The sequence below is a fragment of the Cucumis melo genome, chromosome 4 (genome assembly GCF_025177605.1).
Source record: "Cucumis melo cultivar AY chromosome 4, USDA_Cmelo_AY_1.0, whole genome shotgun sequence".
NCBI classification, from domain to species: domain Eukaryota; kingdom Viridiplantae; phylum Streptophyta; class Magnoliopsida; order Cucurbitales; family Cucurbitaceae; genus Cucumis; species Cucumis melo.
This window is the reverse complement of record NC_066860.1, coordinates 34,687,668-34,714,937: the sequence shown is the minus strand read 5'-3', so window position 1 is coordinate 34,714,937 and position 27,270 is coordinate 34,687,668. Positions and strand designations below refer to the sequence as shown.

General features: G+C 35.8%; 5 protein-coding genes, 1 long non-coding RNA gene and 1 other non-coding gene across 16 annotated transcripts; 2 read left to right on the top strand and 5 right to left on the bottom strand.

The window, feature by feature from the left end:
* Window positions 1–403: 403 nt before the first annotated feature.
* Window positions 404–2,285, bottom strand: LOC103486240 (EP1-like glycoprotein 4). The gene is made up of 3 exons (XM_008444117.3): window positions 2,063–2,285; window positions 1,670–1,974; window positions 404–1,577 (listed from the first exon to the last, which is right to left on the bottom strand). The coding sequence occupies exons 1-3, from the start codon at window positions 2,268–2,270 to the stop codon at window positions 618–620; spliced, it is 1,473 nt and encodes a 490-aa protein (XP_008442339.1). The 5' UTR covers window positions 2,271–2,285; the 3' UTR covers window positions 404–617.
* A 3,142-nt stretch (window positions 2,286–5,427) lies between these two features.
* Window positions 5,428–7,779, top strand: LOC103486242 (alanine--glyoxylate aminotransferase 2 homolog 3, mitochondrial). The gene is made up of 9 exons (XM_008444121.3): window positions 5,428–5,771; window positions 5,857–6,087; window positions 6,172–6,342; window positions 6,458–6,601; window positions 6,687–6,866; window positions 6,945–7,170; window positions 7,249–7,362; window positions 7,477–7,563; window positions 7,638–7,779. Exons 1-9 carry the CDS (start codon window positions 5,538–5,540, stop codon window positions 7,679–7,681), a joined length of 1,431 nt encoding a protein of 476 aa, XP_008442343.1. The 5' UTR covers window positions 5,428–5,537; the 3' UTR covers window positions 7,682–7,779.
* A 638-nt stretch (window positions 7,780–8,417) lies between these two features.
* Window positions 8,418–13,841, bottom strand: LOC103486241 (TOM1-like protein 6). Of its 2 annotated transcripts, none has more exons than XM_008444119.3 (8): window positions 13,439–13,841; window positions 12,668–12,746; window positions 12,388–12,486; window positions 11,285–11,398; window positions 10,811–11,056; window positions 10,647–10,732; window positions 10,049–10,345; window positions 8,418–9,839 (listed from the first exon to the last, which is right to left on the bottom strand). In XM_008444119.3, the coding sequence occupies exons 1-8, from the start codon at window positions 13,558–13,560 to the stop codon at window positions 8,813–8,815; spliced, it is 2,070 nt and encodes a 689-aa protein (XP_008442341.1). In that variant the 5' UTR covers window positions 13,561–13,841; the 3' UTR covers window positions 8,418–8,812. The 2 variants fall into 2 exon arrangements, with proteins under 2 accessions (XP_008442341.1, XP_050940242.1); XM_051084285.1 differs by having other exon boundaries at window positions 12,668–12,742; window positions 13,439–13,832.
* A 2,606-nt stretch (window positions 13,842–16,447) lies between these two features.
* LOC103486243 (protein LURP-one-related 10) lies at window positions 16,448–17,619 on the bottom strand. The gene is made up of 2 exons (XM_008444122.3): window positions 17,152–17,619; window positions 16,448–17,037 (listed from the first exon to the last, which is right to left on the bottom strand). Exons 1-2 carry the CDS (start codon window positions 17,422–17,424, stop codon window positions 16,663–16,665), a joined length of 648 nt encoding a protein of 215 aa, XP_008442344.1. The 5' UTR covers window positions 17,425–17,619; the 3' UTR covers window positions 16,448–16,662.
* Window positions 17,620–19,265: 1,646 nt separating this feature from the next.
* LOC103486244 (pentatricopeptide repeat-containing protein At2g38420, mitochondrial) lies at window positions 19,266–24,370 on the top strand. Of its 6 annotated transcripts, XM_008444124.3 has the most exons (4): window positions 19,266–21,048; window positions 21,431–21,554; window positions 22,451–22,591; window positions 22,809–23,139. In XM_008444124.3, exon 1 carries the CDS (start codon window positions 19,454–19,456, stop codon window positions 20,924–20,926), a length of 1,473 nt encoding a protein of 490 aa, XP_008442346.1. In that variant the 5' UTR covers window positions 19,266–19,453; the 3' UTR covers window positions 20,927–21,048; window positions 21,431–21,554; window positions 22,451–22,591; window positions 22,809–23,139. The 6 variants fall into 6 exon arrangements, with proteins under 6 accessions (XP_008442346.1, XP_008442349.1, XP_050940240.1 ...); XM_008444127.3 differs by lacking the exons at window positions 22,451–22,591; window positions 22,809–23,139 and adding an exon at window positions 24,086–24,370; XM_051084283.1 differs by lacking the exons at window positions 22,451–22,591; window positions 22,809–23,139 and adding an exon at window positions 23,613–23,660.
* LOC127149116 (uncharacterized) lies at window positions 22,829–26,060 on the bottom strand. Of its 4 annotated transcripts, XR_007820478.1 has the most exons (4): window positions 25,783–26,060; window positions 24,286–25,289; window positions 23,554–23,657; window positions 22,829–23,472 (listed from the first exon to the last, which is right to left on the bottom strand). It is a non-coding gene; the product is annotated as an uncharacterized LOC127149116 (long non-coding RNA). The 4 variants fall into 4 exon arrangements; XR_007820477.1 differs by having other exon boundaries at window positions 23,554–25,289; XR_007820479.1 differs by having other exon boundaries at window positions 22,829–23,269; window positions 23,554–25,289.
* On the bottom strand, window positions 25,823–25,934 carry MIR164D (microRNA MIR164d). Its single transcript, NR_120708.1, has one exon. It is a non-coding gene; the product is annotated as a microRNA MIR164d (primary transcript).
* Window positions 26,061–27,270: the final 1,210 nt, after the last annotated feature.

Sequence of the window (27,270 nt, the reverse complement as noted above, 5' to 3'; positions counted from 1 at the left end):
ATGATATATGTCAATTAGTTTTAAAAAGTTTGGAGCTTATGTTAAGGTTAATTAATTAAAAAGATAATAAAAAATAATGTTAAACAAAAGAAAGGGTGATATATTAAGATTGTCACAATTTCACAAGTAAAATGGGTATGGTAGCATATGTACCTATTTTCCTTATTGGAACGCCCACCGGCCGCCGCCGCCGCCACCACCCCACTAATCACTATACTTCATGTCTCCTCAAATCAGAGAAAACCCCTTCTTCGTTTTTTACTTCAACAGCTCCAGCCTTCTGTTCATCTGAAATCCAAAACAGAACTGCGTTCTTTGCCACACAAAACCAGATTCAACACACAACATTCTGCTTATTTGACATTAATATATCTTTGCCGTTAATAAAATTAAATACAAATAATAAAAGAATGAGAATCACTTTTAGATTTATCCAACAAAATTCTGAGCCAAAATTCCCAGTTTTGATACATTCATCAACTATATTCTCCAATTTATTTCCTCAAAGGGGAAAAGAACATAAAATCATCCCACGCACGATCAAAACCCAAAACTCTCCGATTCACAAGAAGATAAAGAAAGAAAGAAAGAAAGAAAGAAAAAAGAAAAGTGGTTAGTCAAGAATGGACGTCTGTATCCGTCAAATTCTTCTTCCTCCTCCTCTTAACGAAGTAATAGGCAAGGCCTCCAGAAACAGCAAGAATAACCACACCATCAACCACACCCACCACTGCAAGCACCCATCTCTTGAGTCCCGATTTGTGCGACCCCAATGCAGTCCCTTTCGGAACCTTAACCATATAACTCAATCCCATTCCCTTCTCAATCTGTTTTACCCCGATCACCACTCTGTACAAATAACACTCCTCCATGACTGAATAATGTAACGCCGCCACACATTTACAATCATCCAAACACCACTCCCCACATTCCTCTTTACTCACATTCACTCTTTTCGGCCCGTCTCTCAAAATGCTACTTACTCCAACCAATTCCATCATCTCCCCTTTAGCTTCACAAAATTCACCACCCATTTCCTCCCTGCACTTTGAACCAATGCAGGAGCAGGAATTGGAAAATGTGCAAATTCCGTACGGCTTACAAGCCAGAGGAAGGTCACAAGTGGTTGTGAGTGCTCGAAATGAAGCTTCGAAAATTCCGTTTTGAGGGGAGTATGAATAAAGGCCCAAATTCCCAGTTTTGTTCCCCAATGCCAGAAATCTCAGAGGGTGAGGCGTTCCTGATGGGATTGTTGCGATTTTATTGGCTCGGTCGTCGAAAAAATCCAAACCCTCGGGGTTAAGGGTGATGTATGAGAGGTTGATGTTGTTGGGAGGCTTGAATTCCCAATAAGAATATTTGCATTTTGGAGAGTTGAGATAGAGAGCGATTCTTTGGGTTTGGATTTCGAAAGAGTAGAAGAAGATTGAATGTGGGGGAAAGGAAGTTAAATGGGTTTTCACATTTAAACTCTGCCCTAAAACCATCACGTCGGTTGGGAAATTGAAACTCTGCCACTTAATTCCCTCAATAGCATCCACCAGAGCCAAATTTCCATTCCTCAATATTCTAAGCCTCTGCATCCACAAAGCACACACTCAGAAAAGGGAAAAAAAAACCCGAATGCGAGTGATTTCACATCAAACGGAACCATGCCCTTTAAAAGTACCTCCACACCTTGTCGGGAAGTGCCCGTTCGCCACCCCACGTGGCCGGTGGGACCCTTGAGCCTCAAGTCCCCGTCGGCAGTGAGTTCAAGGACGCATTTCTCCGCCGTGAAAAACCGGGAAAAGTGGCCTGAGCTCCACACCTTAACTTCTCCTAGGAAAACCTGCAAGGAACACGAATATTGGCCTTGCGTGGCTTCAATTGCTAAGGCTGCTCGGAAATTGGGCGGCATTAAATTCTCGGATTCCATCAGAAAGGCCCTTCCGATGAACCCCTCGACGTACTCCGCCGGCACTGCCAGATGAACTTCATAACCAGTAACAAGATCAGTTCTGGAAATGGAAGGGCTGAGATTGAAGCAAAAAATAAAGAGAAGACAAAACCCAGGAGCTACCTTCATGAGAGGAAATATGAAAAATCCAGAAAAAGCAAATAAATGAAGCGGGTATTAATTTTTGGTGAAAGAAAGGAAAAAGAAATGAGAAAGAAGCATGTGAATGATGAATGAAGGCGATGGAAGGGAACAGCAGAGCAGTCCACTCCCACTCCCACTCCCACTCCAACTCCCACTCCCAACCAAAAAGGGACTCATCACCTTTCATTTTGCCTGCCTATGGTAATGTTCAAATGGTAGTGGATTCATCATTAATTGCATCCAGGTATTCTTTACTTATTATTGCCTGTTTTTTAATCCGTAATTGCTAAACCAAGTAAATTCATTCCAGCAGTAATTAATTAAACCTATCTTTCCTCTACAGCCTCTCCATCTTACACTTGCTTTGCCTTTGTTTTAATTTTGCATCGTATTCTTTCTATATTACCTACCTTGTTTTTAACTCCTACTATTATAAGTACTTCATTCAATTCGCTCCTTTTTCTTTGAGAAAATAAGATTTGAAGTTTGAATTTGGGTGCATGTTTGCAAGTATTATGTATGTATAGTACCCAAAAAAAAAAGAAAAAGCGATTATATTATATTTATAGTGTGTGAAGTCGAGAGGCAAAAAAAGTTAAGGAAAGGGGTGGAGATGGGACCAAACCAAAAGACTCGAGTTTGGGTGAATGAATGAATGGATTCCAAAATTTCTTTATAGTCTCTCGACTACAACTTCATGTCATCTTTTTTCACTTTACTTCCATAATTTCATGCTCTATCTGTCTGCCACGTTTCGGGTCCACGTGTACCCCCTCCCCTCCCCTCCCTTCATGACTTCCTTCTGACGTTTCTCTGACGTCTCACTCTCATCTCTTCTCATCTTCCATCTCCCTTCCACTTCTGTTCTTATGGGCCTCTCTTCAACTCAATCCTCCAACTCCCATACCCAATGGGCCTCCACCCTTCACCCTTCAATACTCTATATATATTATTTGGGCCCAAAATGATCACCCCTCCATACTTTTATGCATATATGTGCAAAATCGAAACGTGTGCAGAGGCAGAGGTGGTATTGCAGTAGGTTAGAGTAATAAGGCCGTATGGCAACAATCAGATTTAGTTGTGTTTTGGTTGGGAGATTTGACGGAGTTGGTGGGGTGAGTGGTAACTTGTTAAATGTAATTTTGTAATTTTCATTTAGTCTTTTTGAGTTCTTCCACACCACTTTTTTAAATGTGTAAAGCTAAGCTAATTGAATTGTGTAGATTAATATATGTTACAGAAATGCGTAAAGGTTACGAGATTATCTAAACAGTTTATTTCCCAGATCATTAATTAGTCATTATGTAGAGATTTCTATCGACACTTATGAATAGAGAGATGTATTTTATAGCCTTATAAGTAAAGTAAGGGAAGTAAGAAAACTCTAAAAAAAAAACACTGAATATAAGAATTTGATATTTTCCATGGTTCTCTTAATTCCATTCTAAAATTTATCCTAATATTCGTTGATTGCCTACAACTAACATATATAAAAGCCTTATGATTATGTTATGTAAAGCGAAGGTCTTAGTGTACAGTGGTTGTGAGGAATGAAGAGAGAAGGGAATTAATATTGAAGTCTGTGTGTGCGATAATGAAAGAGAAATTAAAAGAAGTGAAAGTCGCAGGCGGAAAAGCATAGAGGAGGTAGAGGCCAGAGGGAGTAATATATTTGTATGATTGTGATACGGTGTCGTTTATTGTAAAGAAAGTAGGGAGGGGGTGTCATCTCATTGGTTGAATACAAAAATAAAAATGATTGTTTAATTAAGCTTGAAAAGAGGGGAAAGGAAAAGCAGAAAACAAAAGAAAGAGAGAAACTCGAAAACGGTAAATGATATCATACACAAACACACACATATATGCCTTTGCCGTCCAATCCTATTCTCTAACCTTTCATCTGCCCCTTATTTCAGCCAAATTCATTCTCTCTCTCTCTCTCTCTCTCTCTCTCTCAACAAATATTTGGAAAAAGCTTTAATAAATTCACAAAGTTGTTTGATCAATCATCATCATCATCATCATCATCATGCATATGCTACATAACACACATACAACAACAACAACAAAAAAAAAAAAAAAAAAAAATTACACGACTTGATGTGATAGAATTAACAATAATATAATTCCATCAACTTGTAGTAAAGTTGTTGTGAATATATCCAATAACTGATTATCCCTAAGTGCTAATTCTTTGTTGGAAGGAAAATGTAAAAGAAATTAAATAGAAAATTTGAGTAGTTAAAATGTGAAAAAGTAATACTGTAAATCATATTTGAAAGGATTGAAGAATGGTAAGGAATGCTATATATTATACTTTAGGCGTAGGCGTAGGGATATGAATGAAGTGTGTGTATTTTTAGAAATTCAGCAAGCTGTAATAGAGGTATAATTAAATGAGTAGGTAGAGGTAGAGATTTAGGAAGATGTTGATGAGAATATAGATGAAATATAAAAAGAAAGAGCATTATTGAAATTAGAAGGGAAGGGGATGATGATGATGATGATGATGTTTAGATTATTAGATTAGGTTGGGACTTGGGAAGATGTATTATTTTATGTTTCTTTGGTTCTATCCCACCTTCTAAAACAAAAACAATAAGAATTCATTTGCCTTCCCAACTAGCACTAATTATATATGGAGATCGCATATGATGCCTTAGCTTATAACAACTTAATACCACTCCCTACTTTTATTATATCTTAATTGTATATAGATACAAGTTAAAATATATACCCATGCTATCTATATTTACAACCATATATTCTTTTTAACTCGAAAGTATGTAGGATAGACAAACAAGATAACCACAAGATTATAGAACATTTCAACAACTTAGGTAGTCAAGTTTGCACAAATTGTAAATATACTTAAACCATCCTCTTAGTGAAGATAAAACAAATAATTTTGATAGAACAACAACTTATAACCTTCGTTTATTGACATAATTTTTGGATACTTGTTTGAAAGAAAGAGATAAAAGAGAATATATTTATACATTTAGTAACTTATTAAGTTTTTAAGATATAAAATAAAGAATATACCTCATCTATGAATTTTGGAGGTTTTATAGTTTTTAAACTAATAATTATATCAATTTAACGTTATGAATGTATATATATATATATATATATATAAAAGTAATTAAGAAGGAGTTTTAGATGTATTAATTGAAAGTAGTGGTGGCAAATAGTCCAACAATATGTTTAGTTAAGTCACAAATAGGATTTAGCCATTGATTCAAAATTAAGAATGAAGAAAATGGGATTGTCCACATTCACAAAGCTGAATATGGGAAATGCAAATCTGGACATTGAGACTCTCATCATAGCATTGCATTCCCATCAATCCCAACTCTTTCCTTCCATCCTTTCCCTTCCCCTACCTTCTTTATAAAACCTTCCTTCTCCCCTCAATTCATAACCCTCAACTTTCCTTTCCCACATAACAATGCTGAGATCGATTACCGCCCTCAACCGGCTACTGCACCACCCCTTACCCTCTAATAACCGCTGGCTTTCCTCTGCCCACCTCACCGCCACTCACGATGAGCCAGTTGCTCTTCCTAAATTGCCACCTTTTGATTACAATCCTCCGCCGTACGAGGGGCCCTCCGGCGAGGAGATTTTAAGGAAACGCAAGGAATTTCTTAGCCCTTCTATGTTCTTTTTTTATAACAAACCTGTGAGTTCCGGAATGGATATATGGATTAATTTTGTTAAATGATCAATTATGTGTTATGAAATTGATTCGTTTGGGTGAGTGACAGCTAAACATTGTACATGGAAGGAGGCAGTACTTATTCGATGAGAATGGGCGGAGGTATTTAGACGCTTTTGGGGGGATCGCGACTGTGAGCTGCGGTCACTGCCATCCGGAAGTGGTGGAAGCCATTGTGAATCAAACAAAAAGCCTCCAACATTCTACCGTTCTTTATCTCAATAATGCCATCACTGATTTTGCAGAGGCTTTAGCTTCCAAATTGCCCAACGACCTCAAAGTTAGCTATAAATAAATAACCATGCAATTTAAAATTGAATATACATAATAGTAATAATGATAATAATTTATAACGTGTATATAGGTGGTCTTTTTTACGAACTCGGGAACGGAAGCAAACGAGCTGGCCCTGATGATGGCGAGGCTATACACAGGCAACCATGATGTAATTTCTGTAAGAAACTCATATCATGGTAATGCCGCTGCAACCATGGCCGCTACGGCTCAGAGCGTTTGGAAATTCAACGTCATTCAGGTTCCCCCCCCCGGTTCCTCCTCGCTTAATTGATTCCTTGCCAAATTAATTATTTATAACTAGTTAATTAAGACAAATAATAATAATAATAATAATAATGAATTGAATTGTATAGAGCGGAGTTCATCATGCTTTGAATCCAGACCCATACAGAGGCATGTTCGGATCAGATGGAGAGAAATATGCAAGAGACGTTCAAGAAATCATTGATTATGGAACTTCAGGGAATGTTGCTGCCTTTATATCCGAAGCTATACAAGTAAATTAATGAAAAAAAGCTTTGATCATTATTGTGTTCCCTCCCTCGCATCCTTTAAATTTAAAAATGAATGATAATTGAACAGGGAGTGGGAGGAATCGTTGAAATGGCGTCTGGTTACTTGGGTGAGGCATACAAAGTGGTTAGAAATGCAGGGGGTTTGTGTATTGCGGATGAAGTCCAAGCTGGGTTCGGCCGTACAGGAACCCACTTCTGGGGTTTCCAAGCCCAAGGCGTTGTCCCAGACATTGTAACCATGGCCAAAGTTAGTATTAATTAATTCTGTTCTCTTATTAATTAATGAATGTTATTAACCAATATAATTAAAAATAATAATTTGTAGGGAATTGGGAATGGAATCCCAATGGGGGCAGTGGTAACAACCATAGAAATAGCCCAAGTTTTGATGAGACGGAGTTATTTCAATACATTCGGAGGGAACCCAGTATGCTGTGCAGCAGGGAGAGCAGTTTTGAAAGTGATTGATGAAGAGAAACTTCAAGAAAACGCATTCGCCGTCGGCACATACCTCAAACAAAGGCTCGCAGCACTTCAACATAAATACCAACGTATAAAACTCTTCTCCTCCTCTTGTAAATTTTAATTAATTCTGCTCTTATTTAAGATTTCAAAATTAAAAATGGCAGTGATTGGAGATGTGCGAGGAAGAGGACTGATGCTTGGGGTTGAGCTCGTCACGGATCGTCAATTCAAGACCCCCGCAAAGGCCGAGACTCTGTATATAATGGACCAAATGAAAGGTAAAATTTAGTTAGTTGAGTTTAGGGTAATAATGTTTTTTCTTTTGTTTTGTTGTTATAATAGAATGTTATTATAATTCATAAGAGCTGATTAAACTAAATTTTGGAATGGAGATTTGGGAGTGCTAATTGGGAAAGGTGGGTGCCACGGGAATGTGTTCAGAATCACTCCTCCGCTTTGCTTCACAAAAAAAGACGCAGGTAAATTAATTAATTCTGTTTTTTACCCACAAATTTGGGGAACTTACTCTCCGTTTCTCTCATTTTTGGTGCAGATTTTCTTGTGGACGCAATGGACTACACCATGTCCAAGATCTGAATTTAAACAAAAATACCAATTATAATTGGGTGTAAATCAATTACAGAAGAGAATTCTAGCAATTAACTGTCAAATTTAAATCTCTCTACTTATCATAATTCTTAGAGAAATGTTGCATTGATTGAGTGAACGCATCAATGATAATGATAATAATAAATAAATATTAAAAAAAAATTGGGAATTACAAAGTAAAAACGCAAAGACGAATGACAGAAAATGATTGAATTAAAAGGAATGAGAAGGGACCAAGAAGATTAGTTCAGTAGAAGAGTTGAAAAACAGATGGAATCATAGAGAAAAGATGAAAGAAGGGTGCAAATTCCCGTTCCGGGTATGGCCTCGTGAGGACATTATGAAGCTGTACATCATCAAGTATTCACAATATCCCATATTTCTTCAAAATCATCACTACTTTCACACATCTGCCTCGTTCAATTTGGAGTAGGATGGTTCCAAATTCTCACAAATCTAATATGTTAATCATTTGACATATAGTATTTGTTAACTAAGTCTATATTTTAGTCTCTTGATATTTTCGGATTTCCTTCTCTTTCAATTTGAAATAACTCAATCTAATCCCTAACGTTTAACATATTGCAATCCGGTCCCTCAACATTGATGAATATAAAAATCAGTTGGCGATAAAGTTCCATACAGCTTGACAGTAATAGAACGGATGCAATAATTATTGAAAAAAAAAAGATAACAAAGAAAAACTAAAAAAATTACGAAAAAGTAGTAAAAATGTAATTATTATACAACCATGAAATATAATCAATTCGACATTAACTTTTCTGATCTTGAGACTGACTATATATCATACAGAGCAAAGTAGAAGAAAGTGAAAACCTAGAGAGCTTACCTCCATGGTCGAATGTCAGGATCACCAAAAAGATTGTTGTCCTGTTGGGTTTTTACATCTTCCATGCACTGCCCGAAAAGCACGACCAAAGTAGACCGTTTACGAATAGAACAAAAATTTACAACTCACATTTTTTCTTCAATTCCATAATCAATGATCACATGAAAACTATGTTCTGCCAATCTGTTTTAAATACGTCACAAAGATGAAAAAGATACTTTTATATTGACACGGGAAATTTCTTCAGCTACATAATGAGGAGGCTATTTTCACTTTCTCCCACCCACCATACTTTGACCAGAACTTCCGGCTAAGCTAGAGGTTGCGTTACTGCTAGTCACCTTCAATCTTGGATCTGTACTGCCAAAAACATTTAGATCCTCAAACAGTCTGTACGATGGAATGAATGGCTTTTGTGTTGTTGAAGGCGTTGAGTTCCTAGGGGCACCTGCTGCCCACGAGTCTCCTCCTCCACGTGTAGCTAACTCATCATTTCCTCTCAAGGGAAATGAATTAAGATGCTGCAAAGGTCTAGCAGGCAATGACGAGGTAGACAGTACAGGTTCCTTCCCACGAAGATAACCCATATTCGAAACAGAGGCATTGCTTTGGTGGTTGGCATTAAGAGAAGAACCTGCCCAAGGTGGGGGAGGGTAATAGCCTGAAGAATATTGAGCATACTGTGGATGATATTGCTGCTGCAGATGTGACTGGGGCTGAGATTGAAATCGTTGCTGTGGTTGATATTGTTGTTGTGGCTGAGGTTCGAATTGTTGTTGTGGCTGAGGCTGAGGCCGATATTGTTGTTGGGGATGTGGCTGAGGCTGATATTGCTGTTGGGGATGTGGCTGAGGCTGACTTTGAAATTGTTGCTGCGATGGTGCTTGTGGTTTGGTTTGTGATGGCAACTGAACTTGGGGTCCAGGTTGAGCCCATGGTACAACGTAACTGTTATATGCTACCTGACCTTGGCTGGCAGAATGGTGATGATGATATCCCTGTGTATTTGACGATGACACAGGAACCTGATGTGTATTTTGGCTTGATGCAGGTGGAGTGAGAGGAGTATGGGGAGAGGTTGATGATGTTGATAAAGTGATACTCAAGAGGTCAATCATATCTTGCTCTTTTGAAGTCTTGACTGGTGCAGGAGGATCTGGCAGAGCTAATGCTGTGCAAGTATTAGAGGACGGTGGCATAGATGAAGTAACTGTATTGCCTGTGCTCACCAATGCCAAGTTATCAACAGTTTCAGTAGAAGAGCTTTGACTAGGCATAGCCTGTGATTTAGAGTGCCTGCCATTTGACGGGTCTTAACATTGTCAGCCAAAAAGGAAAAAAAGATCAGAATGCAAACCATCCAATATTTTATCTATTTGCCTGCGTTATCTTATCAGAATAACTAACAAGAAGACCTCAAGATCATCCAAGAAAAGATAGCTGAAGTCTGTTATCCTCATAAATTATAGAAGAATATGAAAACCTGTTCAACATTCTTGACTAACCTTCGAGCTAGTTGTGCAAACTCATCCTCCTCTTCGTCATCCTCCACTATCTGGCTCCTTGCTACGGAAGCAGTCGAAGATGTATTATTCACATTTGATGAAGGACTAGAATCTCTTAAGCTTGAACCTCCAACTTCGCTGGCTTTCTGTGTGGCAGCAGATGACTCGGGCATCTGACAACTCAGATTTGTTGATTGAGTTGGCAACACAGAACCAGAAGCAATTGCATCATGGTTAGCGAGTAAAGTTTGCAAGCCGTCATTTAGCTCCAGACCTCGACCAAGAATTTCCTCATCCCTACATAACACAGAAAAAAATTCATAATACAAAGACTCGATAACAGAATTCCAGGACCTGTTGTAGAACACAACCAATTGCTACAGAACAATTGGAACACCCCAAAATGTAGCAATTTCAAATTCATCCAGAACAAATATCTAAAGCACATGGTTCTGAAGTTTTGAATCGCAGATTTCCTGCTTCAATATGCCACACAAGTCCTGACCTACTGGGTTTATGAGAGAGAGAGAGAGAATGAAAGCACACAAGAAAATAGATGGTTACAAACATAAGCCAACAGCAATTTCAAGAAGCTAACCCCGTAGTAGTTAACATCTGCATCAACTTCTTTTGATTAGCACGACAACGGCTGACAAGATCTACGATCACTTCATCTCTAACAGCCTACAAGTAGAGATGAGATGGGTGAGAATTTTCTTCTTGAGAAAAGCGTGATACATCTGAAAACATCATTGTACATACAAGGGAGTCTCCAGGAGTCATAGCTTGCAGCATGTCATTCAAGAGCTCCATAACATTACGCATGGAATCCAAGCTTGACAAACTTAGGCCTTCAATCTCTGTTGCCATTGTCTCATCAAGCCTCCTCGACGAATTGCTAGGCATTCCATAACCAGCTTGTGTAATTCTTAGGGTTGGATTTGAAACAGGTGGTGTAAAAATTGGAGCAGCATTTAATGACCGCTTGGGAAATTCGATTCCAGAACGCTGTATACACGAAAGATCCAATTAATAAACTCTAAAAAAGTTTGAAATATATGAAAATATGAATGCAAGTTTTTAATTATACAAAATATAGCCATTAAATTTTTCAATAAATTGTGGATGTCAATGAAAATAGCCAAACAATGTCTGTTGTTAACAAGATTTTCAAATTGCTGACGGTCAGAAAATCACATAAAGAGTAAATAGACAGTTCTCAACTGTAACACATACCCTTAATTCATCATACGCCCAGTAATATTGAGGATGCTTCCCTCCAGGTCCACCAAATGCCTCCTGCCAAGAATCTAATAGCACTAAAACTTTGTCCCTCACATTCATGTCTGCCTGCATCATGGAAGCACACTGAGGTTAAATCTGGACATAAATGATAAATCTGAATAAAGCACAGACACCAGTATTCAAATAACCCAAAGGTTAGACAGATCAATACCAAAGTACCCTACTTACAGGCATACAGCTCGGAAAATACTTGATGACTTGTTAGAGTTAATAACATTTGTATGAGCTTTGGACAATTTGTAAACAAACAAAACAAAGAAGTCTGAGTATATCATACTAAGCTAGACCCTCCTTTCTTCAAGCTCGATCAATTAATCAATTAACAGTAACAGCATGCCAACGACAACAATTTCTCTGGAAAAATGTTGAGCAGCTTTCTTTTATTTATATCCGTGAGTGTCCGGGCCAGTTTCTGCGCATCTCGAATAATCTCACGGGACAACCCACCTGACCTTACAACATTTAGGTGTCAAGGTAACTCGTAGGAAATAAATTCCTAGGTAGGTAGCCACCACGGATTGAACCCATGACCTCTTAGTTAGTTATTGAGACTATGTCTCCTTTTTTACCACTAGGTCAACCCACGATGGTTAAATGTTGGGCAGCTCGTTGCTATCCAAGGGGCATTACAATCTTGCTTATGGAAACTCTATTAGGTTGGTGGTTTTTCAGAGGAAGAGTACTTGGGAAGAATGCTAGACAAGCTCTGCTGTAGTTGTATGGATTGAAAAGAGTACCAAGTTTTTCCAACTCATCTGAATCATACAAATGCCCATAAATTCAAACATTCATGCAAAGTATTCATAAGAGTACTCCACGCAATACAGAGTCAAAATTCACGTGAGATAGAGCTCGGTGGGGGGAAGAAATCAGGGTGACTAAAACCAAGGACAACATATTCACTTAAAAAGAATAATGAAGGTTGGTTTAATAGACCTATTAACGATAAAAAGTTCCTGGCAAGAAATAAAATTGAATGCATAATTACTAAAAAAGTGCATAAACCAAATAAAAGAGCTTAATTAAACATTTACCTTCTTCTTCACAATTTTGATCATCTCTCCTAGAATATTTCTCTCGGCTATCTGAAAATGGACATAATCACCACAATTCTTCACCATTGTCTCGATAAGCTACATTTCACAAGAGCAGCAAAGCATTTGTTCAGACACCTTGAATCTAAAACGTACTACATGGGATATATTTGATGATCAATTGCATGTAAAGAGGGTAGGTTTTTTCACAATTTATTTTGGTTTTTTGGGTTGGACCTAGGGGGTGGGGATGAGAAGGAATTGGAAAGGGAAATTTTACCGTTAGAGACAGCAGCTGAACTTTAGGATTTCTATGTTGCAACCTTCTTTTCACAGCTTTCATGACATCTTTCGCCTGCCTGACCACACACAAAGTTGGCTAAACAGTGAGTTCTAAATTTCAGCAAAAGGATGAGGAAGTTAAAAACATGGAAATAACGGTAAAAGAGGAGTGTATAGTTTCAGACGCTTCTAGATAAAGCCTAGTACGCCATCTTCCCCTCTTACCCACCAACCAATAAAATAATTTAATTAAGAATCGAATTCATAAACCATCAGCCTAATGTTAACTTGATGTCAAACAAAACTTCCTTCGCCAAGAAGTTTCTCTGAACGTCACTTTCAGAAAGGGGAAGTGAAAAAAATTACATCCACCCTCAAATATAACCCCCGTACGCCTACTAATATCACCCCCAGAGAAATCAAGCGAACTCTGTTGCGATTAGAGGCATGTTAAAAACAAAAATAAATGATAATACTAATAACAACAAGAATCCTGAAAAACAATATTCACATGTAAAAGAATATTTCCAACAAAAATACCTGACCAGAAAAAAGAAAGAAAGAAAGAAAAGCAGAAAAGAGGATAACAATTGATTATTATTATATGGCATCACAATACGGAAAAACAGGATATATGTCCCCTCGTCCAACATGGTTACAGCGGAAATGAAGAAATAAGCAATCAAAAGAAGTTTCAGGCATAAAAAAATTGATCGAGCGTAAAATCAATAAACAAGAAGTCAAAGGAAGGATGAATTGGTTGATGTACCAATGATTGGAATTGATGGAATCGCATATGTCGATGTTCATAGTCCAATCAGGACTTATTAGAAGGTCGCTGGTGGCCTTGTCCACTGCCACAGTCGCTGAAGAAGAAGAGGATAAAGACATCCTTAGCACCGTTCTCCGTCTGTCTGATGAAACAGAAACCTATTACGTTTATCGGCAGAAAACCAAAAATTAAGATAAGAAGGGGAATTATGGAAGACTCAGAAGCATAATTTTGCAGGATAATCCACCGCCATCGTCCCTACGACGAAAGGAATTGGAAAGTTCAGAGTAACTTTTTAGGGATTTTCTTGTTTTCTTCTCATACCACATACAATCGTCAAACGCTCTCTCTCTCTCTCTCCCTTCCTCTCACTCTCCGCTTTCTTTTCTTCCCTCGAAAAACAACAATAATAATAATAATGATAATAGTAATAATAATAACAATAAAAACAAAACAAAATAAAATAAACCAAAAAAAAAAAACAACAATACAAAACAAATGGTTTTTATTTTATTTTACTTTATGTTGCCTTCTTTTTTTTCTAGATGTAGCTCTGACCAAACTCGATCCAACTCAAATCGACTTCTAACGATAAAATAAAATTGATTTGATTACTTTTTTTTTTTTTTTTTATCTACAAGCCTTTAATTCTTTGAGATTTTTTTTTCTAAGATTAATTGCATCAAACAATCTTATAATGTCTAATGAGCTTAAGGACATTGTATTCTCCACTAAAGAAGGCAAGGAGTTATCACAAAAGGCATTTAGAAATGTTTATTTCAATCATACCATTTCGTGCTACAAACATGTTGACTCATTATCCTTTTCACATAGGGATGGAGGAAGATGATCAAATATGTTAATTAGAGTGTATTCACGTTTGAGAATATATTTTCTAATAATTGATTATTTGAGTATGAAAGGAAAACAAAAAAATGATTGGTATATATAAAAGTGTTTGGGTATTTATGAATATAAAGAGAAAAATAAATTTTTTTAAAAAAAGAAAAAAAAAAGTCAAAAGTATAGGAAGAATAATGATGAATAATTTTGCATAAAGTTTAGGTGAAAGAAAAAGGTATTCCATTTAGTGTGAATCGTGGAGGGGGATGGATTGGTATGGATAGTGAATAATGAGGTCATAAATAAGATTAGATAGAGAAGTGTTTGGATGTATTTGTAATTGTAATTGGGGGTATTGAGTGGGACCCTTAATTGGAGGAGACTCATTCCGCCTCTTCCTTTATTCTTCCCCCCTTTTCCTTGTTCTGCACCCACCCACAAAATAATGTTAGGGTTACATATAATTATATATCCTATATTTGTGTGTATGAACTAATGTTAATAAAATATTTACACTTAGAATAATTATTTTGTTTATTAAAATGATGGTTGACTTATTTTAGTTGCTATATGTTCGGTACCATTCCTAATGTGTATTCAACTCTTCAATTTTATGTGGCCACGTTAATCGTAATATATAATAATAATAATAATGGATAAAGGAATGAAAATATATCTGGAAGGCCCTATGGGTGGAATTGGAAGATCAGTACACACCTTTTTTTTTTTTAGAGCTGTATACTATAATCCACTCACTCTCACTTGTTTATTAAATTGATTAACATCTAACCATGATTTACAACAAAAATGTTTAAAGTTAAATTCGTTATACTTATTATTATATACCTTATACTTTTTATTATATAAATATTTGTAATACATTAATTTATTCATTTATTTTCTCCTTAAAATCACAACAACAATTTAATGACATTTTGATCGTTTTGTTATCATATCAAAATTTACCTTTATAAGTTGTTATGTCTATATGTGAATTTCTTAATTTCAATATATTTTGTCCCACAATTCGTTTTTAAACTATTATTTTTGCCCTTATATTTTTAATTCCTTGATTTTTAAATTATATATAGCACCACACACAATTAATGTATTGCTTAAATTAAATTATTTAAATATTTTTTTTTCTAAGAGTTTTAATTTCGGAAAAAAAAACTCGTAAATTAATAGGCAACAAAACGACCATTTGGATTAAAGGAATGAAAAAATAACCATATTCTGAAATAACCATTTTATCTGTTAAATTTAGCGTAAGGTAAATTAATCTATTAATTATGTTTCGTAAAACTACACGTACTAAAACACAACACCGTGTTTAGAACAACTAAGAAAAATCACTATAATATTTATTTAGTAATCATTTTATTCTCTATTTTTCATTTTTTTTTTAATTAAAATTATTTTCCAGTGACTTCCATCTTTGCTTAGTACAATCATTTAAACTTTTTGTCAACTTTTAGCATATATTTTAAATCATCTATACTATATATAAAAAACCTAGAAGTAGGGAAACTTTTTTCTCTCACTTATACCCTTGCTTTTAGTTTTGTTTTCAATTTTCCATTATTATTTGTTATTGTAAACGCTCATGTAGATCATATGATTTTTTTATCGAAAAGAGATTTCATCTCAAAATTAATTTACAATTAAAAGAGTAACCCATCTATATTATATAGAGTGTGAGTACGATTGGTTTTTTCAACGTTGGTTTTTTCAACGTGGGACTCTCAGCATCTCCAACAATTATAAAATAGCGACCTCCAAGCTAACGAGAAAGGAATGGTCATATTGGTAGAATGGACTGGGTCAATGAAAACTACCCAAGGAACATTAATGCACGACTTTTTTTGTTTTATATGTTTGACTGAGAGATCACAAATAGTTTCAACGATAATGAGCAAAACATCTATTTATGTGAAAGCTACTCATTGTATTGGTCAAGTGGAGAGAGGTAAATAGAATCTCACAAAATCCATAAAATTCACTTGATTAGCAAAATTCAGAATGATGGTGTTGGGTTAATAGAATCGGAAGAATAGGAGGGGATGAATATATGGTTAAGATGAGTGGTGTGGAATTCAAATATTCCCAACTTGTTAAGGGAAAAAAATTAAAAAAGTTCATATAATTTTTGTCGAAGGTATGTACAGAAGAAATATATATTTTTTGATAACGAAACACAGAATTAGGAGAGAAAAATACATGTAGCTTTTAACAACCCAACCCATGAAGCACCAAAAGCAGATCAAACAAATAACCAAGGCTCCATGTCTAATTGTGCACAAATGTAGAAGTAGATGGGAAATTAGAACAATAATAATAATATATATATATAAAAGGGCCGGGGTGGTTGTTTTCATCTAATCATCGCCGCTCCTGTCCTCGTTGATCTCGAAGAGAATGACCACAAGTGCAACGATGAACGCAAAATCCACGTTCGGATAAACCAGCACTCCAAACGTGTCCTTATCCAACACAATGCTCTGTAAAGTGTGTTCCTTGTGCATCTGAGCGATGACGAAGGAGCCATCCCCAAGATAAATAGTGCAAGCTCTCTCCAGCAGGCTTCCTTTTATCTTAAAATCGCACCCGCTACCCGAGCTGTTTGTGGCTAATATCACATCTAATTGTGTCTTGAATTGTAAAATCGACGATTTCTTCACCGTGAATAACAGATCTTCTGAATCCGTGCTCTCCCCTCTATACGCGTACCATGTTCTATGCGCTGAAATCAGCTGTGTGTTGTGTGTGCGTATACACACAAACATTTTCAACATTATTTTAATTAATTAACTCACATACATATATTACATATATAGATCTATAATTTAATTAACTAATTGATTTACCTTCTGCATAAAAGTGATTATGGGGTTCCCAGCGGCGTCAAGAAGAACGCGGCGATCGCGGAGGCTGAACACCGACCCTTTCACCTTGAACATCAGGGTGCCGTTAATGTCCGTAACCGCGAAGGAACCTTCCGCCAGGGTCATCAGCTTCTTCGTGATTCTCAGATCCACGGGATAAGGAGCGATAAACTGAGGGCCTAACACCGCCACGGGATTGGGCAAGGGGGCGGACACGGTCTGTGCGGGTAGCTGAAACGCCGGCGGATAGGCCATTAATTGGATAAATTTGATTGGAGATGGGAAGAAAATTAAGTTGAGATGAGGAAACGAGGGGATGTTGGGATTTTGGGTTGGTAATATCGAAGACGAGTAATTGGATAGCTGTGCAGTATATGCTATATATAATCTGTGTGCCAATACCACCAATTTTCTTAATCCTCTTATTATAAAAATGTAATAAAATAACTATTTGTTGACCTCCCACGTTCACTTTATCTGTCGCCCAATAAAAAGTATAAAACAAACGTATCAAATGGTGCTGTTTAAGATAACATATTTGTCGGAGTCGGCCTCCCCCATAAACCTCTTCGAGCGAGATTTTGGGATAAATTTAATTTGTCGAATTGAACTTTGTATATTAATTGATATATGGTGTTGTAGATACAATCTCTAATATTTAGTCCTCTAATTCTTTTTCTCGAATACAAAAAGTGAAATTTAGAACTTCGTGGTCTTCGATCTTCAAGAGTTTGTAGTTGCAAGTCACTTCAATATTTGGAATTCAAGGAAAGAGTTTGATCTTCCAAGTCTTCCATCTTTAATAATGATTTCGAGGTTGACGATAACTGTACATCTTGAGAGTTTCAGAAGTTTTTGTCTTCAATTCTTCTTTCCAACCAAAGGTCTAAATGAATGGTAGATATCTCTATAGAGAAATTTGATGGTTTTGGTGGGCTTAGGCCCATTTGCTTGTTGGACTTGGACTTGGATCCATCTTACTTTTGCTTGTTGGGCTTGGGCTTAAGCCCATTTCATGGCGGCTTGGGCTTGGGCTTGTGCCCATTTCCTTGTTAGATTCGGACTCGGGCACACTTGTTTGGCAGGCTCGGGTCCGTTATTTCTTGGCCTAATTTTTTTTTTTTATTTAAGGCTTAATTAGATTGAATATGAGAAAACTTGATTATCCAAACTCAATTGATTTATAATTATCACAGTGTTTACTGTGATGACATGGCGGGATTTAGGTGGCCGAAATTTCTTGCTCTAACAATACCCTTTTAAACCATTCAATAATGTTAATCAAGATGAAAGAAATATATATATATATATATATTATATATATATATATATGAGAAACTCGGTTGTCTCCCCTTGGTTGGTTCTATTTTATATAGAAAGTTGATCGTACTTTTATACATGCACGTACAAACTTCACAATCTTTACAAAATACATGAGTTACTACTCTTTTCATAGCTAATTGATCTTGATATAAAATATCATATTTATCGACTATGAAATTTAAATATGTATTTTATAAAAAAAAAAAAAAAAAAAAGTGATATAAGTTGTCTTCTTGGACAGTGTAATATATAAACACAACTGAGATCCAACAACGGAAACTGGAATATGGACAATCACACCACTTTGCACAACGACTCTTCGGCCACTTCACCTTTTGGATGCTTTAAACTTTGGTGTTTTCTTTAGCTCTTTCGTCTTTGAGTTGTATGCATTATATTTTTGTCAGAATTGGTATATAATATGTCAATTTACAAAAGCACTATTGACCCGCACCTTGTTGGATTTGATGTTTTATTGACCTCTCTTTCTTTCTTTCTTTCTTTCTTTCTTTCTTTTTGCCAAATTGTTGACCTTTATATTAAACAACATATTGTGTGAAACATTTATAGATCTGGAGATTGTAGGAAGATGAGGTGACAAGAGAATAAGATTAATATCAACTTGGATTGGTCATGTTGTTTGTGTATCAACTTGGTGAAGTTGGGAAACGAACAAAATATTCAGATATTAAGGAATGATTTGATTTGAAAACAAATAGGAAAATGATTGGTTAATGCAAAGTATAAGCTTCAGTTTTTGTGGGCTTTATGTATAAGCAAAGTTGAATCGAGGGTAATGCGCGGCGCCCATTAACACAACCCAACGCTATTTGATGCCAAATTACAGAAATAGATAACAAAAGGTTGGTTAGGTTGGATTCAGGTCAACAGTTAAGTAGTTAATGACACACAAGCAAATAATATAAGATTGAAAGTGCGGTGTTTTGTGTTTGATGCCAAAATGGGAAGCTTTAGCGTTGTGAAGAACAGCAACAACTTCCTCAGAAAACACAGGAAGTGGCCATTTTCATCTCACAAAACCACATGGCATCAAACGTTCGATCAGGACGAAGCTTTGCGAATCCTAAAACAATCTGCCAATTCCCACCAACCCCACCTTCTTCTTTCCACTCTTATAACCTCCTTCACATCCTACTCCTGCCACCCAACCCCCAACGCCTACTACTTCGTTCTCAAAACCCTAGCTCGAACCTCCCAATTCCACCACATTCCCCCTGTTCTTCATCGCCTCCAATTCGTTGAGAAATTCCAAACCCCAGAGTACATATTTGTCGACCTCATCAAACTTTACGGACGAATGAACAGAATTCAAGACGCCGTCACTCTTTTTCGTCGGATTCCCATGTTTAGGTGCTTTCCTTCTACGCTTTCACTCAATTCTTTACTTTCCCTGCTCTCTCGAAATGCCCAAGGCCTTCCTATGATTCCTGACATCCTTTTGAATAGCCACTCTATGGGTATTAGGCTTGAACACTCCACTTTTCGGATACTAATTACTGCCTTATGTAAAGTTAATAAAGTTGGGCACGCAATGGAGATTTTCAATTATATGATAACAGAGGGTTATGGTCTCAATCCACAAATCTGCTCTTTGATATTGGGATCGCTGTGCCAACAAAAGAATTCCTCTGGTGATGTGGTTCTTAGCTTTCTGGAAGAAACGAGGCAAAAAGGATTCTGTCCCGCTGTGGTAGATTATTCTAATGTAATTAAGTTTTTCGTTACGAGAGGGATGAGTTCAGATGCTATTGACCTATTGAATAAAATGAAGGCCGATGGTTTCAAGCCTGACATTGTTTGTTATACTATGGTCTTGAATGGGGTGATTGCGGATGGGGATTATCAAATGGCAGATGAACTGTTCGATGAATTGCTTCTCTTTGGTTTAGTTCCTGATATTTATACGTACAACGTGTACATACATGGATTATGCAAACAAGGTAATTCGGCAGCGGGGCTTCAAATGATTTCGCATATGGAGGCACTGGGGTGCAAACCCAATGTGATTACTTACAATATTCTATTGAAAAGTTTGTGTATAACCGGTGAACTTGATGAGGCAAGGAAGCTTCGAAGTAAGATGCAACTAAAGGGTCTGGCAGAAAACTTGCGGACTTTTAGGATTATGATCGATGGTTTATTTCATAACGGTGAGGTAATTGAAGCCTGTGCCCTATTGGAGGAAATGCTAAGAAGTCGTTTCCCTCCTCAGATTTCAACTTTTAGTGAGATACTTTCTCGGTTGTGCAAAAGACACATGGTAGGCAAAGCACTTGAGTTGCTCACGTTAATGGTAGGAAAGAACTTTTCCCCAGGTCCTAAGGCTTGGGAAATACTGCTCCTGAGTTCTGAAAGTGAACTAACTTCTGTTAAGAGCCTTGAAACTACTTTAAAAGATTTAGTAGGCATCTGAAGACACTCAACCTCCACGGATTTTGGAATTCTCAACTATAGAAGTCCTCTCGACCATGCTCAAACTGGTCTCTATTTTATTCTGTAATGGACCAGCCTTCGTTTTACCCTACTCTCAATAAGGTGAGGAGAAATAGCACGGTCAAATTCTATTATTGCACTGCATAATCTTTAAGAGATTCTTTTGTGGGAAATGTCTGTTTTACTAACAAGCTGGAGTGTGTGTTATTTTGTGGGTTCTTTGGGGTGAGGGAAGTATTAGAAGACATCTTTCTTCTAGTGATGTTCAATCCTGGTTAGATTCTATATTTTTCTTTCTATGATTTACTCTCTAGGTCAACTTGTATTGTTTCATTGTTTTTTCAATGAAAGGTTGGTCATTTTAGAATGTAATAATAAGAATAATAAATTACAAAGAATGATACTGTTGTTCTTTAAAACCAATAAATCGTGCTTCAAGTTTCTTTAGATTGATTAAACTGTAAAAATGCTTCTCTGCTGGCAGGTGTTGCAATGCGACGTTGTGTGAGCTATATATCTGCTGGTGTTTTGGTAAAAGGAGAGAACCCACCCTTCAACTTCATGAGCTGGGCAGAGTTTACTGCAAATCAACATCTAATAGTGTAACTGTAAGTGGAAACTTAAATCAGTGCTTACTTTTTATCGTGTTAGATTATAAATCTTCATTTTCATAGAACGCAGTGCACTTTTTATGGTTCCCCATAAATATCAAAGATGATTCAGTCAATTTTTTTATTATTATTGGAACAGAAACAAGCCTTTTCATTTAAATAAAGAAATGAGACTGATGCTCAATAGACATATAATGATGACGAAACATAAATAACCAACCAAGAGATAAAATCAAGTACTAATGTGAACGTTTAGCTGTGGAATACAGGCTAATTTAAAAAGAAGGACAAACAAAGCACTACATCTTAAACAATGACTTAAATTGAATAGTTTAGAAAGATCGGAAAGAGAGCACCGAAGGAAGGAAATGACTCAAGTAAGCTCAAAAAGGCTTAACCAATGAAGTGGCGCATCTTAAAAATGTGTCACTTCAAGGGGCACCTTATATGGTTGAACTTTTCGCTAGCTTGGCAAGAAAATGAACAGGTTATTTGATCCTAATTGATTAGTCTGCTTTAAAGTATTAATAAGTGATATGTATCTCGAGCCAAGCTAATTTGAACCTACTATTATGTCATAATCGACTGGTACTGATGGGATGGATGTCATTTTGGCATCTTCTAATTAGTGGTTATTTTCAATTGGATATATCATATATTTAGTATGAAAGAACGGTGGGGGATGATGAGGATATGCTTTACCATTTTAGTTTAGATAAACTATAATCAAAGCTATCTAATCCTGCATGCCTACAAAGTTAACCTCTAGTTTTTTGTATTTGATATGGCCACGGGACTTTGTTTTCCTTGTATTCTTCTACTAGAAAGTGTTAATTGTTCTTGAACAAATGGCCTGTTGCTAGTGAACTGTAACTTTTGGAAGTGTCTTCTAGATCTTAAATCAGATCAGCAAAAGTTTCTCTGGTCTACCTGCGCGAAAGGAAATTGGACTTGGAACTTTATACTCTTAGTCGAGTAAATTGGATCTCCTACCTCATTAGGCAGTCCGTGGGCTGAAATGGAGGATTTTAAAGGTTAAACCTATGTATGTTAATTTTTTTTTTTGTAGAAGCAGATGGCTACTCTTCAGAAATAGTGTCATAAACCTGTTTTCTGCCTTTCGTAATAACTTATTTTAAAAATACCTTGAAAATGTATTTCAAAGTTTTTTTTTTTTTTTTTTTTTTTTTTTTTTTGTGAAGTGTTTTTAGAATAGTCCTTAATTCTTTAATAATTTTTTTTGGTTCACAGAAATGACGAGAGACAAATCATGGACAGCAAGAATAGTTGCACAGTAACTTTTGAACAATACAGAATCCTTTTTTTAAACACAACTGTATCAAAAGAACTTTCAGAAAATTGTTCCACATGGAAAGCACTGAAACCGTATCTTAAGCTGATTCAACTTAGCTTTTAGTTGTTTGGTGAGAAAAGAAAAAAGAACTGAAAAAGCTTCTTAGTTGACACCAATATGATGAGAAGAAGCTTTTCTCTCTCTCTCTTGAAGGCAGCTCCAAGTTGAATCTCACTCACCATCAACTTTTAGGATCTTCCCAGTTCCACTAATGGAAGTTGGAACCTGTTGTGAAATTAAAAAGTATATTTGAACGAACTTTGCATAAACATAAGGTATTGATGATTTCTCTATTTAATATTCCAAGGCCTACGCAGTTGGCTACACAAGGATGGTGGGACGTCTTTATTTCTAGTGGCTGAATACAAGTCATTACATGAAACAATAGTCAGCAAAAGAGAACTGAAAAATCATCAAAACTACATTATCTTCGAAGAGAGAGATCTTCAGAAGGATTTAGTAATATAATACCCATACACAGTTGCCTTGCTATCTTCACACTTTTGAAATTGCTCAAAATTCATTTGACTTATTGTGCTCAAAATTTGTTGAAGTTAGCTTCTGATGTCGATACAATTTAATGTTAATATTAGGTTGTTCATTGATCAAAAATATAAGAGTTACTCTTATTTATGTTCTTACCTTATCAACTGCAACTGATCCCTCTTCTGCTTGCTTTCATCCTTTTTACTTTGGTACAGTGCTCTTTGGCTTTTTTGTTGGGACAAGTGTTTCAGTGCAAGTCCCTGTGTGGATATCAAGTGGATTAATTCCACATCTATTGTGATTGATTGATGGAAGATTTAACTGGAATTTAGTGGATTTATTTCACTTATCGCAACTGATTCACATATTCTCACTCACACGCATATATCATATACATACATACATACATATGTATGTGTATATATATTTAGTGTAAGTGATTGTTTGAACTTAAAGATCGGTTGTAATTAACTTAATATTGTATTCATTTGAACATGCTTTTTAAGAAAATATGGCAGGATTCCCAGATATTAATGTAAGGTCTACTAAGGTGTATGAAGGCAATTTAGTATAGAAAAGTTCCGATTGCAAAATTCATGATATGAAATTATTTTTTCCTTTGATTGAATTCATGAATTGTACAGCTCTGGATTGTTTCATTAGTGCAGTGTCTTTTTTCTCTGCTTAGTTTCTCCCTTGAAGGAGGAGTCAATTGTGAGACAATGTACAGTGAAAGGTCACATGTTAAGACGAGAGGCGCCCCATGTGGAATAAGTTCAAAGAAGAGACGCTGAAAGTAATTGAAGCTTTCCTATTTTTTTTTTTAAGTCATAATTTGGAATTTAATTTATTTTGGTTGGAACATAGTATGACGTCAAGAACTTGTACCTTCTCTTTTTAGTTTTTCCCACGCGTGTTTGTAATTTTCAACTGTTGCATCGAATTTGAAATTGGATACTGTGGATTTTTTGTATCTTGTTCTGTTCCTTTACGCTATAAATTCCCATCTGTAATAAGTTTTAACTTTCAACAAATCAAAGAGTGATGAGAGATTGATTATTTAATTTTGAATTAACTTGAATATCATAAAATAGATATTTCAAAAGGAAAGAATTCCCCCCGAAAGAGTTAATTTATTTTGTCGTGGGGCGAATCTAGAAGTTTGTGGATCTGTCATAACACAAGCAATCGTGGCAAAGCAAAGCTGAAAGTAAGCAAGCCAAAAACTTGTTATCCCAATTATCTATTACTCCCACTTTGTCTCCCCCTCATCGGGATATTCGTAACTTTCCAGGATCCTTAATTTTCAAAATGCCCAGTAGCTCTAGCTACCACTATTACTTCTTCATTCCTATTCCCCTTTTTATAACGATGCCACAATATTTCACTCATTTTACTTTCTATTCTCTCCTATTTCTTAATCTCCTCTCTCTATAAATTTTCATTATTAGTCCCTCTAAAACATTCTGGGTTTGTTTTTAAACATTAGCCCTGATAAACTTATCTTATCGGTTTTTTCTTCTCTCTTTCCAAAAATAATACAAACATGCAAAGCTTAATATCATTCGGTTCATTGCACTTTTCAAGAGATATCGGATGTTTTTGGGTTACCATAATAAATACGAAATCAATTACAAGTGTAAGTTAATTACATACATTTACTTTCCATATGCTCTATTAGCTAAATAGTTTCATCTAATATCAAAACGAACGTAATTCAATTATAGATTCTATAATGTTATTATCAACCTAGATTTGATTTCCACACCTTACCTAGGTTGTTGTTGTAAAAATAATTGAAAAAAAAAGAAAAACTAGCTTTATCCAACTACCCTCCCACCTGGATAATTATTTCTCAATCATTCCTGCGGAAGCAACAGCTTCTAATACAGCTATCAAAGGTATATTTATTCAGAAATATATAATATATATATAATAACAAACCAAAATATTTAAATTTGATAGTAAGAAAATAAGAGGAAATGATTTTTTTTTTTTTTTTTTGAGAGGGAGAGATAAGAAAAAGAAAAAAAATGGGAGTTTTGTTGGTATACATGATTCATTACGAAATAAGATTACGACAAGACGTGGATAAATTGAAGATTAGTCAAGAATTGGACTCATCACTTTGACTCTGAATTTAATTGATGAATCACAATACGGCTTCTCCCAATCCAAGAAATTTCAATTTCATTTTTTGTTTTTGCTTTTCTTTAAAATTAATCCTCCTCATTTTCAACAACAAAAATAATAATTGCTACACCATCGGATGTATCACAAACAACAACTTATATATTGTATAATATCATTATAATATAGAGTCTTATATTGGATTATTAACTAGAATATATCAGGAAAAGAAAAGAAAAAAAAGAGTAAAATTACCTGGAAAAAAAAGGATGATATGAAAATAGGGAAGGTTGCAGTGGTCAGGATGGAGAAGAGGGGCACATGAACAACCCACTCGGAGGCAGCCACGTGGGTGTGGAGTTACATGAGTGAGTAATGCACGTGCCCTGCTTCTCCATCCTGATCGGCACGCACCTTTCTTATGCCGCCTCTCTCCGATCATTCATCTTCAAGAAATTCTCGATGGAAATCGGCGAAGGAGTAGCTGGGGGGGTTTATTTAGGTGCCTTTTTCTCATTTATTATTATTATTTTATTTTAATGGGAGGCATATTTATAGCCATAACGTTGGGTCTTTGGGAGGTGGGTCCGCCACGGATTTCAATTCAAAAGTGGCTTTCTCCCCCTTCCTCACTTTCAAGTATCTACGTCTCAAATTTCACCTTATCTAATTACTTTTACCGCCCTCCTAAACTTTGCAATGAATATCCCCACAGCTAAGCGTGAGGGAGGGCCAATCCAATCCCACTCTCTCCCCCACAACAGGCCTTCATCCATCTGCTTTCCTCCCTGTCCTTTTCTCTCCCTCACCCACCCCCCATTCTATTTTGCATGCATTCTTTTTTTTTTTTCTAACTTTACATTTATTTTATTTCAAACCAAAGCTACCTTTATTTGCTTAGAAACCAAGTTCACATTTTCTTAATCTATGTATATATATATATATTATATGTGATCAATTTTGAACTTAACTTCTCGACATTTCAACCATATATATTATTTGTTTAATCAACTCCATTGTGATCTAAGCTAATTAATACTCCACTCCATTTCCATTAAGGGGTCCCTTAAAGAGAGCCTGCAGGGATCCCCGTGTTAATTATTATAATTTTATATCTTTAATTTAATTTAATTTTAGGGCCCCTAAACCATTAATTTAATTTCTTCATTTAAATCTTTTTTATTAGTTCATTAGAAAGTAAAAAGGGATTGATTTTTTATTTTTTTGGATCATGTCACTTGAATTACGGACCAACATCTAGATTCTTAAGTATTAATTTGATAAATATTATTGTCCAATCCGTACATTTAATGAGATATTATTTATAATGCCTTTCAATCGCAAGATAAATATATATATAAATCTCACGGGAAATACATAAATTAGCTTAATTTGCTTGCTTCAACCCTACTCTATAAAAAGTTAACAAATATGTCGTTACAAAAATGAGAGATTTATGAGATTTTAGTACTTTTTATAGAATTCTAGCTATTGACTATAAGTCTGTAACCTTTTAGAATAGCAACTGCTCATGCATGTGTATATATTATGTGTACTTGATCCATGACAATAATTCTCTAACTAATTTTAACCAATGTAAAACTGATTTCTCTCACTGTTTATAATGCTTGCTTTCACTAATTTTGTACCTTAAAACAATGTAAAACTAGTTGATTATTTTAATAATATATTGTTTTTACACATATATTAAAGTTTGATTATTGTACAAACAAGCAACTTTTT